The sequence below is a fragment of the Dysidea avara genome, chromosome 2 (genome assembly GCF_963678975.1).
Source record: "Dysidea avara chromosome 2, odDysAvar1.4, whole genome shotgun sequence".
In the NCBI taxonomy this organism is placed as follows: Eukaryota; Metazoa; Porifera; class Demospongiae; order Dictyoceratida; family Dysideidae; genus Dysidea; species Dysidea avara.
This window is the reverse complement of record NC_089273.1, coordinates 37145853-37164333: the sequence shown is the minus strand read 5'-3', so window position 1 is coordinate 37164333 and position 18481 is coordinate 37145853. Positions and strand designations below refer to the sequence as shown.

At 35.2% G+C, this 18481-nt stretch overlaps 1 protein-coding gene and 1 long non-coding RNA gene across 2 annotated transcripts; both read right to left on the bottom strand.

Moving 5' to 3' along the window:
• Positions 1–1516: 1516 nt before the first annotated feature.
• LOC136247231 (uncharacterized) lies at positions 1517–2381 on the bottom strand. Its single transcript, XM_066038866.1, has 2 exons — positions 2233–2381; positions 1517–2170 (listed from the first exon to the last, which is right to left on the bottom strand). Exons 1-2 carry the CDS (start codon positions 2299–2301, stop codon positions 1565–1567), a joined length of 675 nt encoding a protein of 224 aa, XP_065894938.1. The 5' UTR covers positions 2302–2381; the 3' UTR covers positions 1517–1564.
• Positions 2382–8543: 6162 nt separating this feature from the next.
• Positions 8544–9531, bottom strand: LOC136247230 (uncharacterized). The gene is made up of 2 exons (XR_010697206.1): positions 9363–9531; positions 8544–9296 (listed from the first exon to the last, which is right to left on the bottom strand). It is a non-coding gene; the product is annotated as an uncharacterized lncRNA (long non-coding RNA).
• Between the last annotated feature and the right edge of the window lie 8950 nt (positions 9532–18481).

Genomic DNA, 18481 nt, shown 5'->3' with positions numbered 1-18481 from the left:
ACTCCTTTTTTTCCAACTTGGCTGTTTTTGATTAGATATAATTTATCGTGATAAAATGGTTTTTTGTTATTGAAACTTATCAAGATAAATTATAGGTTTTTTGTATTATCACACAGCCCTAATAACAATGACTCTAACATTAATACTGTTATCATATAACAGAGAGGTATTAAAAATAATGTGTGAATATGTACAGAAAATAATATTTAGCTACGTGAATTGAAAAATATTGTTATTCTTATCTGAAATAAATGACTTTGAGTGATGAGGAAAATATGTGACAGGTATTACATCATGGTAACTATTGAGATAGTCTCCTCTATGGTAAGGAAGAAACAACACCATAACAATTATGTTGTACACATAACACAAATAATTATACACAGTATTATTGCACAGCCAAGCCAGAAGAAAGACCAGTTCCCACTACCATATAGCGGGTTAGCAGAAAATAGTAGAAGAGGAAAATCTGAATTTTGAAGAGTGCATGTTTTGAAGGCTTGGTGGGTTGCAAATGAATGAAACTTTGTGTCAAAAAAATGTGCATGCTTTAGATTAGCATAGTAGATGTCATGCAATTCCCAATTTGGCTATTCACACAGTTGTTTAACCATTGCAATCATCACAACTATAATAATGAACTTAAACTTGAAGAGTACATACACGTCCATTGGATAACATAAAAACTAACCTGTGGGGGATTATTTTCAAAGAACAACAGGGCTTGGGAATTAATTTTTGAAGAGAAGTGTTCTTTGAAATATCTGGAAAATAAACTACTTCAAAAATTACCCACTATATGAAAACTATTGGTTTTTTTTTAAGTAGGGCCTTAATCTTGCTAAACTTAACAACAAAGGTGACTCCTTTATTACAACATTTTGTCACAGGTGAGAGTAAATCCATGTTCTATACAAGGGTAGCTGAACAAAGCTCTGTGCAAGAATGGGCTTCAATCTTTCTGAATAAACTCACTTATGTACACATGTGTGTAATGTTATCTATATGTAGAATTTTTTAGAATAACTTATTTCTAGACTACAAACACGGAGGCCCTCACTTTGTTAATGACTTTATGGAACATTGATATGGTTAAAAAAGCTGAGGTTATGATCCTGCAGCAATTGAATTCACTTCTGCAGGCTCTATCTGAATTTGGCTCCTAGTGCTCTCATACTTTGTGTCATTATACATGTAAAATGCCTGAGTGTGTACCTTAGTAAAGTAAGTCTGTCTTCTTTTGTAGTGATATAATAGTATAGGTATATAGAAAGTGTTTCCTTCTCCATTGTCCAAAATTTTAGAATAATTTATTTCTCTCACTTGCTATAAATATAGTACATCACAACTTTGCATAAATTTTATAATTGCCCCGTATTAATGTATGTAGTATCCCCGACAAAATAGTAAACATTCTAGACAGTCAAAGGTATAATTGTTTGTGTCAATAAAAACAATACAATGTTAACCAGACTAAGTTCACTTACTATAGCTACAAACACAGCCATATGATACGTACCATAAATATGAAATGTTAATGTTCAGTCTATGACAATCACAGCTGTTAAGAGACTTTAACTAAGATGTACACAATGCGATAAGTTTCTGAGGTATTATCACGATACATATCAAAGTACAGTCCTTTGGTGATATCCAGTTTATAGGAATACTGAGCTATAACAATGTGTCCTTCATCATGTTCTGTGTGGCAGGAACCCCACTTCTCAGTTGGTTTAATATGCATCTTCACTTCACTGGAGTAACTTTTTACAACTGTTGGTCTGGGAACACCAGAATGAGAAGTAACTCTACTAGTAAGTCTGTCAACAGTACTCATCGCTTCAGTATAAACACATGGTGGATAACTGGAGTAGAAATTACTGCTAAGTGTCCTAAAGCTGACAAAGTTCTCTCCGTCATTTATTCCAAAATAAGGATCATGGTGCACAGTATGAGCATAAACAGTATCCATTGCAACTGTAATAGTTACAGTAACATCATCTTCCTTAGACAAATTTCTTGGAGGTGCCAACTGAACTCTTATGAGACGTCCAAGTGTGACGCCACCAGTAGAGATTTCAATGTGATCAGGATGTACACTATATGATCCAGAAATTTCAGCATGTTTACTTAACCAATAAGGGGTCATCAGCTGATGATAGTATGCAGCCTAGAAATTCAAAACAATTTTGAAAACTATGCAATAGTAGTGATGGTACCATTTTCACTTACCTTATCATTAGCTTTAGCATATGAACAAGTTACCACCAACAGCACTACAGTAGAAACCACATTCGGCATCTTGTGAGGAGCTTGGTAGCTGGAAAGACTGACTATATAATCTAGATCTGCAGTTAACTATTGGTATAGTTTGGATTGTATCTTTTATATATATACACCTACCTCTACATAGGAAGTAGCTATATGTAGGTGCACAATAGTGTATTCATAAGCTAACTGCAACTGGACAGTTTATATTTTTTTATCTCATGTTATGATAATTACACAAAGTTTGTAATGGTGTAGTGTGTGTGACACCACTGCTACTCTACATTTGACAGCCACAAAGTACTTCTGAATTGCAGCTTTCAGCTGTGAGTTCTAAGCACTTATGCATATATATGTAGTCACATAATTATACAAATTATGCGTAATAGCTAGTGTTTGATAAGAAACCGTTTAGCTGGTAAAGATAGTACTTATGCTTGTACATAGCTATTGCATACATGGTAATAATGAACACATTTATAGCAGGTCAACTGGCATAATATATTCTACCTCCATTGAGAACATAAACAGGTGATTACAAGTATGGATACCAACACTGATGGCAGTAGCTATATGTTTAGGGACAAGAGAATCAGAGTAAGTGCGACTGGTGAGGCCAGAGCCTCACCACTTTTTGACTGAAATAAAAAAAAAAGGAAATAGATAAAGCCAAAACTAAAAGTAGTGAACATGCATTACTTATATAGCATTTATTTAATGGCAACAATTATAGAAATAACACTGATCAAACCTGTCTTTCACATAATATCATGTCCACTACAAGCGTATTAAGTTCTTCTAAAATAATTATTCTTACATTGAACACTTGTTAGGTAGGTAGCTAGCTAGCTAACATTTTGCACACAGTGTTACAGCCCAAAAAATGCTTCCAAATAGCTAACATCTCAATTTAAAAAAATTAATAAATTTGAGTAGCTGCCTTTGGTAGAATTAGGACTGAGCCTTACTACTTTCACTTTTACTCTGACCCTAAAACATTTAGCTACTATTGTTAGTAGTACATCACTAGTTCTTTACTACCTGGCTATATACATAGATCAGCCTTTTATGGTCCAGTATAAAAATATAATCTTAAGTGTTAATTATGTGCTGTCATCAAATTGCACTGCTCTTATATAAAAAATACTAATCTTTTTATGGACAGTATTAAAATGGAACTGCTAATAAAGTTTTACTAGTGACATCAAAATATTAATGTTACTGCTTTAACAGGTATAACTAAAAACATAATAATTTAATAGTGCTGAGTAAAGTAAATATTTTACCTGCTGGAAATTAATAAACAAAACACATAATGCACAAGGGGCCAACAGGCCAACTGATGTGACTGCTGTAAGAAGTGGACAACAGTGGAGTAAATCAAAACACATGGTATTGTGTTGTGCAGCCATGAAAGCCAGCAAACCACACCAGACCATGAGTATATAGACAGTAAGAAGAAAACTGCATTTACACTAGCTCCTTGGCCCCTTCTCCAAAGCGCACTATTTTTGTATTATAGCTGTACACTAGGTAGGGTAGGCTAGTGGTGCACAGACAATTTAATTTAATTTGCACCAACCATTTGCAAGATATGGAGATTCTAAATTTGATTTTTTCTTAAGCCATACAGAATCTATGAGGGCTTCAGTTTCTTTTTGCACACTTTGCAGATCAATATAAATGTCAATTGCTGCAATTTTGGCACAGCACAAAGGTGAATTAATGTTCTAAGTTTGCTATGAATCTGATAAATATTCACAGAGTTATCAACATTTATTCACATAAAAAATCTAACTTTGCTCATGGATACAGGTAGGCACTTCAGCCCAATTTTTAATTTTGGATTTTGTATGCTCTATAGATAGAGCATTGATTACCGGTCTCAGAAATATGTATATAGTTTGTTGAGTTGGAGTTGGCTACCACTATGAAAAAAGAGGAATATAAGATGGTATATCAATATAAGATGGTATATCTAATGGCTTAAACTATACAAATAATCTCAGTATAGCCATGCATTATACTAACTATCTTATAACTTTAGTATCAACCCCATCTTATATTATGGGAAACAGATTATACTTTAGTTTAATACACATTCTTTGTATGGCTTTGTTTACTTAACTAAATGTGATAACTTTTCAGTAGAATCACCATCAGATCTCATTATTGTCTCATTTTTTAGCTTCACCATCTCATGTGACTTAAGATTTTTTCTACTGTACCAAACAAAGTCATGATGATTTTACAATAAGTAGCTACACTTCTGTTAATCACAATAGCTAGCTAACTAGCTTCAGTTTGTTGTGATAATTTCATACGCACACATTTTCATACGGTAATGCATATAATACCAGAAAAAATGATTATTCAATCTAAGAGTCATACAAATCTAGATTTTCTTGCACAGTTAGCACACCTGCAAAAGTTCGTAGTAATGTCTGTTTAAAATTGAAGGGGTCAGTGGTGTGCGCATGCGTATTAGATGCAATTAAGTCGCCATCTTTGTCGCTATTGTTGTACAGCAGTTGTAAATGTGAGTGATATGACGGTGTATCTCGCGGAAAGAGTGTGCGCGATCGGCGCCATCGTCCAATGAGCCACGATGATAATAATGGACCACAATTGTACATCCCTGCTGGCTGTAGTGGTGAAGTGGCACGGCCAAGTGGACAATTCCTTCGATGGCAGCAATCAAAAACATCTCTAGATGAGTAAGTATTAGACTAAAATGATAGCTTGTACGATAGGTTTAGCCGTATTAAATTGTTTATTGTGTATTGTATGAAAATGGCCTGCAAATGCCGGATTCAACTTTGGTGTTGCTGTGTACGTATTACATGTTTTATATCCTGTTATCTCAGCTTATGGCGGATGACGAGTGGACACAGTTCATCAGCCATCAATGGTAAGAGTATGCATGGTCCGCTGTTATGATTTTGTATATTATAACTCTTCAGAGGTACAGTTTCTTGTCAGACCTCTTAGTTCTACAGGATGTCAGTGTACAACATCTGCAGTGTTAGTTTCCTTCCTTTAAAGAATCTGGTAGCGACTATATGTGGACAGTTTTGTTCTTTTTTCATGGAGTTGTTCAACGTCATCTTCTAATTACTTACAGCTGTAAGTGCATTAAGCCTGATTGTGTTTTTATTCATTTTCTTTTCAATAGGGTAGGAATTATAGACTTTGTCTCAGTTCTAGGAGATTCTTCTTATTGCTAACATCTGTAAGTAAGTACACTGAGAGTGTCCAGTATACAATTTATATTTACCCGTTTAGGTTTGTGGAAACTGGTCTCATTTCTTCTGGGAACCGGTCTCATTTCTTCATGTTTTTCACTACTTTTTATCAACAGCTGACGGCTGCTACCTTGTCTGGCACTGTAAATGAGTTGAGTGCTTTCAAGAACTTGTACCGTCTTGTTTGTCCTTATTTCACTGACCATGCTCATATTGCAAACAAAAGTAAGTTCACTGAGAGTATACAAATTATATTATATTTAGTCTTGTTTCAGTTGTACTTAGTGATTACAAGATTCTTGGACTTGGTTATCAGTGTATCAGATGCTTCTTGTGAGCTTACGTAACACGTTAGTCCAACAAGTCACATACTAAGTGGCTGTTTTATGTCTGGTTAGACTCACTGATAACAACTGTGAGTACACCAAATAATCCAGAATATGAATTATGTTTGCCTCCATTTAGGGTTGTGAGACCTGGTCTTATCAGACTTGTCTTAGTTGTACATGGATTGTCGGTCTCAGACTCAGTTTCAGTTTTAAAAGATTGTTACAAACTGTAAGTACAATGATTGTTCAGTATACGCATTATATTTACCATCTTTAATAGAGTTGTGGGACCTAGCCGCCGTTCTACGTGGTAATACTAGGTTTCCAGGCAAGGTCTCAGTTTTATGAGATTCATATTGTTACAAACTGTAAGTCCAACGATTGTCCAGAATACACATTATATTTACCATCTTTGTATTAGAGCTGTGGGACAGTTCTACCAGACGACTAACAGATTGTCACAGAGTTCTACATAGTGATGATAATACAGGTAATTTGTAATGGAACTTGTGAATTGTATTTACTGTCTTACCTGCTGCAGTTGGATAAAGACTGATAAATGACGAAATTGATTTGATACTGTCATGGCCAAGGAGACATTGATTTACTAGCTGTACCTATTGTGGTTTTAACATATTTACAGAATTAAATTCATTACAAATATAATTATAGAAAATATTTAATTAAGGTTATGGAAAGTAAAAATGTACAGTAGTATAGTAGCCAATATATGGTTGAAATAGGTTTAGCATAGTCCGATAATACACCGCACTATACTAGTGATTTAATCTCTAATATATGACTGTCTTAAATGTATTCAATAAGCTTGTTATAGTAAAGTCCTAATCTATTAATATATGCTGTACTATTTCATTCCAGTACTAACATAATAAGACTGTTATAGACCTTATTATTCTGGGCTTTTTTCACAGTGTACTATGGCATACACAGTGCTTTGAAACTGAAAATAGGAACCTTTACTTTCCTGGAGATCCCCATACATTTTAAAGGGAAAATGGCATACTTTTTTTCAGAAGCGAACTAGTAACCTGGACTGCCTTGAAATTGCAGCTGCAATTTTGTACATGCAATGAGAGTAACATCAGGATTTATTGGATCTTAATTATCATTGCATGCTTTATGGTGGGCAAATGTTTTGCCTACTGCACACTTATCTACACAATGGTGTATGCATATAGGCAAGTGGCTATATAAATAAGTAAAAAGATTAACCTATAAAGGTAAACAACTAATAGTGGAGGTGTCACAATGATGCAACGATGCCTAAGGTTGAGTTATGGTTTCAATTATGGAGTGGTTTGTGCTATTGCGTTAGTGACAAACCATCAGAAAATTGCTGTATAATGGCTCAAAATCTTACCCAAGCAAAGTAACTATATACTTAAAGTAAGCATTAGTGAATACCTTCCATGTGACAGTATAGTAGTGCACCAGGGCATGTGTACTTGACCAAATGTGATTTTTGCATTAATTTTTGTGCTGCAATAATGGAATCAATCAAGTAAGTCATCTACAGATTTTACCATGTAAGTACCTCAAGTGACTTTACCCTCAGAAGTGTTAGTTGTTATGGAAACTCATTTCAATTAGACACTAATTGAATTTTACTGTATTTTGGATATTTTGTATCTACTTCAAATCTTTAATATCTTGATGTTCATGGCTAACTTGTCAAAACCTTAACAACCAATCTAACAGTGCAAACTGTGGAATCTGTCTATAATTATTAGAAAATGTCTGTTTTATGCAACTTTGTAAGAACGGAACTCCTCCCACAGATAATTGCAAATAAACTGAAATCTCATTGATACCAATGTGTGCACAATAAGTGAGGTTTCATTCATAGCAGATTTTGCGACAACTGAAAATGCTATAAAATTTTTGGATTCTTCTATGGACTATAGGTAATAACTCCATGCACAGTATTTCAATTTCAATATAACATTTTATCCCACCAGACTATAGATATACTTAGTCAAAAATAACAAGGTTGTGTTCCTTTACTGAGTTTACAAAGTTGTCTCTTCTTTAATGGGCTAGCACTGCTTGAAGGTTCTTAGTTTACTAATTTGTTAAGCTGCTTTACTGTAGTTGTGCCCAGTTATACTGACAGTAAAATGTCAGTAACTTTAAGTATATGGAACATAATTGTTTTACTAAGTTTTAAACTCTCAGTAAACATCAGTGAATGCAGGTTTACTGAAAAGCTACTAAAATTCCAAACAATTAACTGTTCCATATACTGGGGATATACCACTCTAGTAAACTAAGAAACTTCAAGCAGTGTAGCTTAGCTAGTACATTTAGGAATGCATATACTATGTTAACTGTTATGACTTGTGAGACCTATAGAATAATGTGCTGTAAGCCTGTAAAGCATTAATAAATAAAAATAAATAAAATATATATATTTGCTACACTAGTTATTGGCATTATACTGCCATAATCACCTGGCAAACTCACTTTCAAATCCTTCCCTATAGCTAGATCCACTATCTCACTGCACAAGTATCTTGTGACACGTTGTTTTCTTACATTTTTTTATTATAGCATATAGCATAGAGCAGATTTTGACTTTGATGATGAAAAATTCACGGACAGCTGTAAATATGAATGTATTATGTCCATCATCCTACATTTCTTTACATTTTTCCCACTTGCTACATGCATTAATCATGAGTAAGGTTTACAAATGTGATTTAAACACAGCAATCTAGGCATGATATATCTATCTGAATAATGTATAGTGAACAAAATTATTAGAGCACTGTCGATCAAAGCTATATACCACATTAAGTCACTATAATGGCTATGAACACTCCTTGCTATATAGTTAGTAGACTTCAACTAGGATGTATTCAACATGATAAGTCTGTGAAGAAGATAAACGATGCATATCAAAGTACAGTCCTTTAGTGATATCCAGTTTATAGGAATATTGAGCAATAGCAATGTGTCCTTCATCATGTTCTGTGTGGCAGGAACCCCACTTCTCAGTTGGTTTAATATGCATCTTCACTTCACTGGAGTAACTTTTTGCACCTGTTGGTCTGGTAACACCAGAAGAAGAAGTTGATGGACTAATTCTGTTATCATAACTTATGCTTTGAGTACGATAGCACGGTGGAGAGCTGGGGTAGTTGTTATTGTCAAGTGTGATAAAACCAACAAAGTAATCTCCATCGCTTATTCCAAAAATTGGATCATGTTCATAAGCATCAGCATGTGTAGTATCCATAGCAACAGTAATAGTTACAGTAATATCATCTTCCTCAGACAAAGTTTTTGGAGGTACCAACTGAACTCTTATGAGACGTTCATATGTGAACCCACTAAGGATTTCAAGGTAGTCAGGACGTACAGTATAAGACCCAAAAATTTCTGCATGCTTGCTTAACCAGTAGGGAGTCATGAGTTGATGATAAGATGCTGCCTAAATATATTATAGTATTGGAAATCATAATAGAGCTAGCTATACAGTATCTATCATTACAGTTACCTTATCATCAGCTTTGGCATATGAACAAGTTACCACCAACAAAATTAGAATAGTAACCACCTTTAACATTTTGTGAACTAAAGAGAGACCTCAGTAGCCAGACAGACTGCTGTTAACTGCTGATATAACTTTGTGTTGCATCTTTTATATGCATAGGATGTAGGTGAGCACTTATTAGTATTCATAAGGTAATTACAAATAAAATAATTTTATCTCTTCCTTATAAGAAAAAAACAAAATTTTATAAAATGCAAACCATGTGACATAATTACTATAGATTTTATGTGAATATAGGTTTAAGAAACCGCTGAATGCTGTTACGCATGAGATGAAACTGTGTTTAATAGCAGGTAAATATGTATACATAACTACTACAATATTATTCTATTTCTACCATTTCACTAATACATTCTATGGTAGAAATTTGAAGACATTCATTACATAGTATACGAATATGTATATGCATACTCAAGCATCACTTTATTTCTTTATTAGCAAAAATGCTTACCTGTCAATCCTACACTCAAATTCGACCCAATACAGTCCTTGAATAGGTCACAGACAAAAAGAAGGAACATATTATATATTCTCATCCCTCCAGGGATCCTGCAAGGAGGCTACAGAATGCCTGTGAAGCAGGGAATCAATTGCCAACTGTTACAGCATAATGAGTTCGCAATTGCAAGCAACTTCTGTTGCAGCATCCCAACCTGGCCATAACGATTTGCAGTTTATATGTGACCAGGCCTGTACTTAACAATAAGTAAACAACTAACTGACATTACAATGTTTCAATTTTTGTTTATGACTGTGTCAGCAGCATTAATAACAATTGTTAAAAAAGAAAAAAAATGTTAATACTTAGCAGTGCAAGATAATACAGTTACCAGTTAACAGCGTTAGAGATTTTAATTTTACACTGTCTATATAGAAAACATTTATAATGAAATTACATCAGCAGCATAATTAGATGATAGCACATAATTAATACTTGAAAATTTATTTTTATACTGGACCATAAAAACATTTAAGTAAAAATGTATAAATAGTTTTCCTTAATTTCAGCACATTTGTTAGGGGAAGTTTATATCCTTCTTGGAAGAGATGGTTGTTCCTCTGCTGGATCTGATGCAACAATTAGCAGGAAAATTCACTTGAAATTTGTCAAATTTTCGAATTCCCTCTTCAAGTTTAACATATTGTGTAATACAAATATTAAAGCATTTTGCCTCATCAATGTGCTTCAGTAGTCATCCAACTAAATCATCAAAGTTTTCTCTAGTCAAACTTTACACTGTATGTTATTAGCTGAATGTGTGTGTGTGTGTGTGTGTGGGTGGGTGGGTGGGTGGGTGGGTGCGTGCGTGCGTGCGTGCGTGCGTGCGTGCGTGCGTGCGTGCGTGCGTGCGTGCGTGCGTGTGTGCGTGTGTGTGTGTGTACTTGTTTGAACCACTGTTAAAGATTATTGCAACCAGCATGGATGGGTATGGTAGTACATACGTAAGGCATAATGGCCAGGGTAGCTAGAGTGTGCCTGAGTGGTACACTGTCACAGCATGTCATTGCTTATGAATTTCTCGTTAATTAAATAATTCAATTAAGGATTCATGGTCAGTATTGAGAAGTCATAATATGCTTAATAATGAACAGTGAGTATTATGTATAATTAATACCTCCATATGAGATCATCCTCGCTGTGATATGTAGCTAGCCATAAGTTTATTTCTAGACTACTAGCTACTGTATGAATCTCTAAATCTGTATTCTTTAAGAGAGCAAAATTAGTGATTAGAAAGAAATAAGTAAGCAGTTAACATCAGTGGTCTAGCATGATGCTATTTCAATGTTTAGTGTGGCACAGCTTAAGTGCCTATAAATTCCCTGACAAAACAGTCTGGTCTGTCTAGCATCAAGGACTTGTGCCACCAATACAAACAACTGGTACATCCAATAAAATCACAGTATTGCATTTTGTACACTGTTTCTGTGTTTATTACATACATGAGTAGATAATTGGAACTACAGCGTTGAAACATACACTGTGTAATTTTTAGTCAGGGTGGGTAAACAAGGTTTGATTTTCTCTGTCTGTAATAGACGCCCACTTCCTCTGAGTTTGGGGGAGTTGAAATATCATCTCCATAGCCTAAACTCGAGTTTAAATATCAACCACCTTTAGAAAGTTAGTCAGTCTAATCACCAAAGCATCACTGTTCTGGTATAATGATTCTTTGGTATTCGTGATCTTATAATGGTTGCTATTGCAAGTCACAACGTAATGATGCATTCCTATATTCACAAGTCCTTATTGCTGTAAAGACACACCAGACAATTTTTAGGGCACTTATATGTGCCTAAAACAGTGGCTGTGCCAGAATGTGCCAGAATGGCAACTTTAACCCAGCAATATTGCAATTTAAGCAAATACTTACATATAATGAATAGATAGCATCACAAATTCTTATACAGAGGATACATCACATGTGTTTTGCATATAATGCCATCAGTGTAAGCACTTTAGCTTGTAATAAGTATAAATTACCAGTTAATCATCCTAATTCTTTTCTCAGCATAAGTAATTAGACAATTATACAGGAAGGTTTGTAGTAAGTAAAGTTTGCGGAAGTCACGTGGAATTGATTTGAGAACTTATTGTAATTCTCTAGTACTCAACTGTTATTCACTACCTGTATTTTTGGTTATGTCTGTGTTAAAGCAGCAACATCAAGACACACGGTAGTGTGTCGTGCGGCCCAAGAAGCCGGCGCGCCACACCCGTGAGTATATTGACAGGAAGAACGAAAACGTCATTTTCACCATTGTATCTCAGTGATCACTTATCCGATTATAACCAAATTTGTTACACAGTTGCCCGCCAGCTAGGGGAGTCTACATTCCAAATTTGAAGGAAATCGCTCCAGCCATTTTCGAGATACGAGCTGCCAAAGTTTCGTTTTTTTTTCTTGGTTTTTTTTTTCTTCTTCGTCTTTTCGCACACTTGCAAATATTGCTATAACAAGCAAACGCGTACTCCGCTCGCCTTGAAATTTGGCACACAGAAAGGGAGTCCAACGGCGAATCCTAGCATCAAATTTGGTACAAATCCGATGAATGGTTCAGGAGTTCTGACCGATTATTCGCGTAAAACAAGATCGATTTGTTGTCACGCCTACAGGGTAAACCGCTTCATGGATTGAGTTGAAAATTGCTATGTAGATGGAGTAACCATCGTAGGAGTGCCTTTTGGTGGTTTGAAAGAAATCGAGATAAAGACCACGGAGATATGACACAAAACCCAACATGTGTCACAATTACGCGATCGATTTTTATGAATAAAAAAAGTATTAGTTTTTACGCCTACTAGGCAAACCGCTTAGAGCAGTGAGCTGAAAATCGATTTATAGCTGGAATAATCTTCATAGAAAGTCCTTGCAGTAGTACAGAAGAATCGGATTACAAACCACTGAGTTATGATTCGAAAGCCAACTCCGTGTAGCAAATGCGAGATCGAGATACTCTAATAGAACAGTCACCCTAATAGAGCATTCGGCTAATTTATTTATTCCATTATAGAATTTTATTACATCACAAGTTATTCTGTAGGGAGTTCAGCTGCAAACAGTTAATCTTATAGACAGTTCAGCAAGAAGACAGTCACCATGTGGAGAGTTAAGCAAATATATCACTACAGAGATTCAGAACATTACAAGTCACACTGAAGAAAGTTCAGCTATAAACAAGTCATGCACTGTATAGAGAATTCAGCTACAATTAAGTCACTCTCTAGAGAATTCAGTTACACAGAATTCAGCTACACACTAGTCACTGTGGAGAGAGTTCAGCTACAAACAAATTACCCTTTAGAGTGATCAGCTACAAATAAAACAGTTTGCAGGGTGTTCAGCTGCAACAAATCAACCTTTAGAGCGATCAGCAATGAACAAATCAACATAAATCTACCTGTAGAGAGATAAGATAGAAACAAATCACCCTGTAGAGAGTTCAGCTACAAAAAACCACCCTGTAGAGACATCAGCTAGAAACTAGACAGAATGTAAGGAGTTCAGCTACAAGCAATCACCCTGTAGAGAGTTCAGCTAAAACAAATCAACCTGTAGAGAGATCAGCTACAAACAAATCACCTTATAGAGAGTTCAGCTACAAACAGATTACCTGTAGAGAGATCGGCTACAACCAAATCAACCTGCAGAGAGATCAGCTACACACAAATCAACTTGTAGAGAGATCAGCTACAAACAAATCACCTTATAGAGAGTTCAGCTACAAACAGATTACCTGTAGAGAGATCGGCTACAAACAAATCAACCTGCAGAGAGATCAGCTACACACAAATCAACTTGTAGAGAGAACAGCTACAAACAAATCACCCTGTAGGGAGATCAGCTAGAAATTACACACAATGTAAAGAGTTCAGCTACAAACAAATCACCCTGTAGAGAGTTCAGCTAAAACAAATCAACCTGCAGAGAGATCAGCTACACACAATTCAACTTGTAGAGAGATCAGCTACAAAAAAATCACCCTGTAGAGAGATCAGCTAGAAACAAATCACCCTGTAGAGAGATCAGCTAGAAACTAGATACAATGCAAGGAGTTCAGCTACAAGCAAAATCACCCTTTAGTGAGTTCAGCTACAAACAAATCAACCTGCAGTGAGATCACCCACAAAAACGCACTTGTACAGAGTTCAGTTACAAACAAATTACCCTGTAGAGAGATCAGGTAGAGGAATTCACCTTGTAGAGAGTTCAGCAACAAAGAAACCACCATGTAGAGAGTTCAGCTGCAAACAAATCACCCAGTAGAAAGATCAGCTAGAAGAAGTTACCTTGTAGAGAGTTCAGTTACAAAGAAACCATCATATAGAGAGTTCAGCTACTGTACAAAGAAATTACCCCGTAGAGAGTTCAGCTAGAAGAAGTCACCTTGTAAAGAGTTCAGCTACAAAGAAACCATCATGTACAGAGTTCAGCTACAAAGAAACCACCTGTACAGAATTCAACTACAAACAAATCACCCTGTATAGAGATCAGGTAGAAGAAGTTACCTTGTAGATAGTTCAGCTACAACAATTCACCCTGTAGAAAGATCAGCTAGAAGAAGTCACCTTGTAGAGTGTTCAGTTACAAAGAAACCATCATGTAGAGAGTTCAGCTGCAAACAAATCACTCTGTAGAGAGTTCAGCTACAAAGAAACCACCATGTAGAGAGTTCAGCCTCATACAAACCACCTTGTAGAGAATTCAACTACAACAAATCACCCTGTAGAGAAGAAGTTACCTTGTAGAGAGTTCAGCTACAAAGAAACCATCATGTAGGGAGCTCAGCTACAAAGAAACCACCATGTAGAGAGTTTAGCTGCAAACAAATCACCTGTAGAGAGTTCAGCTAGAAACAAATCACCCCGTAGAGAGATCAGCTGGACGAAGTCACCTTGTAGAGAGTTCAGCTACAAAGAAACCATCATGTAGAGAGTTCAGCTGCAAACAAATCACCCTGTAGAGAGTTCAGCTACAAAAAAATCACCCTGTAGAGAGTTCAGCTAAACGAAGTCACCTTATAGAGAGTTCAGCTACAAAGAAACCATCATGTAGAGAGTTCGGCTACAAAGACACCACCATGTAGAGAGTTTAGCTGCAAACAAATAACCTGTAGAGAATTCAGCTAGAAACAAAATACCCTGTAGAGAGACCAGCTAGAAGAGGTTACCTTGTAGAGAGTTCAGCTACAAAGAAACCATCCTGTATATAGTTCAGCTACATTTCAAGTCACCCAGTAGAGAGATCAGCTGCAAAAAAAATTTCCTGTGGGGCATAATGGGCATGTAATAAATATATGTATATAATTTGTATAATTACTAATAAAATCAAAAATAATTGAAGTACTAAAATTCTTCTTTAAGTTCTTTTCTTCTTCCTGTAGTAAAGAAAAAAACACATGGGTTAAAAAGCCCCAAAGCCAGCCATAGGCCGGCTTTGCAGTATACAAATACAAAAAGAAGTGATATCTAATCAAAAACAGCCAAGCTGTAAAAAAAGGTGCGGCCCCCAAAAGGCCATAGTGAAAAAAGATGTGAAATCCAAGGTGGCGGCCAAGAAATGGCTGTGATGGTAGGTTAATGGTTACATTTTAATAACGACAATTCAGGTGAATTTTGTGCCACTTGGTCTTGGCACCAAATTCACCTGAATTGTTGTTATTAAAATGTAACCATTAACCTACCATCACAGCCATTTCTTGGCCGCCACCTTGGATTTCACATCTTTTTTCACCATGGCCTTTTGGGGGCCGCACCTTTTTTTACAGCTTGGCTGTTTTTGATTAGATATTAATATTCCACCAGAGAAAATGTCACTAGGAAAATTTCATTAGCAATGTAATTACACGGGCAACCCATAGTTATAACCTGAGAATTCATTTTAATACTGTCCATGTAAATGAAAACTTTTATGAGAAGTGTAATTAGATGACAGCACATAATTTCTACTTAAAAGTTTATTTCTTTAGTGGACCATAAAAACATTTTAGCAAAATAGTAATTGCATAAACAGTTTTCCATAATTATGTTATATTGGTTTGGGATTTTATGTTGCTGAATGTCTTGGCTGTTCCTTTTCAGGGACCAAGTTTTTAAAGTGATAATTTTATGCCTTCAAGTTTCTACGTATCCAATATAACGTATGTGCATGTGTGCACATGTTTGAATCATGTTGTTCATTGATAGCAGGAACACATAGTATATACTGCAGATCATTATGGCATAATGGGCCAGGGTGGCTAAAGCGTACCTGAGTGGCATGCTGCAACAAAACTTGCTTATTAGTTTCTCATTGATTGAAAATGACACAATAATACGCCAACATGCAGTGAAAATAGGTATAGCACCCCCACCCATGCAACTGATGTAATCATGCCAGTCATAGTGCAATTAACATCTGTACATTGAAGATACATCCATCAGTCTGAGGGTCAAGAGTTATTGCCTTAGAGATAAGTCATGTGGTGCATGCATGATGATAATCATTACAAAGGCATGATAAATGCTAGACAATTAACTTAAGCATAAATCTTTGTGGTTCACAATGAATACTCTCTTGTGGTAAACTAGTTGTATATTTTTACAGACTATAATATGCTCTGTATAGATATCTATAGTACAGTATATAATAATTATGCTATACTATTACAATGTATGGTTAGTTCACCTTTTGCATTAATCATGTCAAGGCATCATTGACTATAATAAAATTTTTATGCAAGTTACGAATTGATTGCAAGTTATGATAAAAACTTCAGTTACAGGAAAAGGATAATTGTCTACCCATAGAATACCCCTGTGGCAAAATAACAGATCATAGGCTTGTCAAAAAAATATTTCAGATAATTAGTCTAGCAGTATTATGAATACTTTTTTGAGGTGTGCATGGTACTAGCATATAAAGTGGCAGTTTATAAGCAGTCTTTAGTCTGTATACCTATACTAATAGTATACTTTGCTAGCACTTGCAAGATGTTACTGGTGGTCACTAGTTGGCTGCTGTTGCAATTGATGGTAACTTGCTCATATGCTATGAATAAAGATTACGTAAGCAATTCACAAGTTTGCACTGTCTTTTAAATTGAACTTTAACTTGTATAGGTAGAATTAGTGAAATCTGCTTTGCCATACCATCAATTGATGACTCCTTACTGGTTAAGCAAACATGCTGAAATTTCTGGATCATATACTGTGCGCCCTAATGAATTGGACATACTGTCATCTAGTGGATCAGCATTCCAACGTGTGATGCAAGTTGAAGTACTGCATCCTAATATTCTTAAGAGTGATGATAGTGTTACAATAACTATAATAGCAGCCTTGGATACTATATATGCTAATAGATATGACCAAGATCCTAGTTTTGGAATAAGTGATGGAAAAAATTTTGTTGGCTTTATTGCACATGATCATGATCATTTTAACAGTGTTCCACTGTGTTATCATATAGAAGGTCAACCTAGAACCAGCACTACAACCAACACACTACAAAATAGGATGTTTGGAAGTACCAGTGGTAGACCATCAGTTGCAAGAAGCTATTCCAGTGAAATAACAATGCGCATTAAGCCAGCTGAGAAATGGGGGGCTTGCCACACTGAGCATGATGAAGGCCACATTAAAATTGCTCATTATTTATGTGATATTGATCCTTCTAAAGGATTATACTTTCAGATGTATCATTCAGATGCTTAAGAAACATTTTGCATAGCCTACATCGCAGTAGATGTTGAATTGGATTAGAAACACCAAGAACTTGTTCAAACAAAACTAGCTACATATTAAACTGTGTGAACACAAAATGTATAACAGTAGTAAGTCACATTATTTCATTAATTTGTATGCCATAATTTTTGGGATAACTTTGTTGCTTTTCATTGTTACTAAATGTCACTTATAAATAACACCAAGAAACAGTAGGCACAACATCTAGTCTAGGATAACAGTCTTTTTCTGACTTATTTGTTCACATAATAATATAATAATAATATATAATGTATTGTATAAACAAAACATGTCAAACTGGCTGACTTGATCAGAATTCAGAATGTGCATTTGTGGGAATAATATAAGATATAGCTATACAGTGTAATAATTATAGAGCAGCTCATTTACTCTCACCATCACATGAAATTTCAGATGCCTAGAAAAGCAACAAAAAAATTATTTATTGTATTATGGACACCTATGACTATAATCTCCATGTGAAATGATTTGGTTATAATTATTGTGTGACTGCAATGATCTTGGAAACTTATACTCTTGTGAGTAAGGTCACAATCAGCTGTAATGCTGAAAACAGTAAATTTCCAAGACATACTAGTCTTAAACAATTATTATTACACAAAACTTTGCTTCTAAAAGTACTCCATGACAATACTTCATTATTGAGATAATATCATTTATCGTAATAAAATGGTTTTTTTTGTTATTGAAACTTATCAAGATAAATTATAGGTTTTTTTATTATCACACAGCCCTAATAACAATGACTCTAACATTGATACTGTTATCATATAACAGAGAGGTATTAAAAATAAATTAATGTGTGAATATGTAC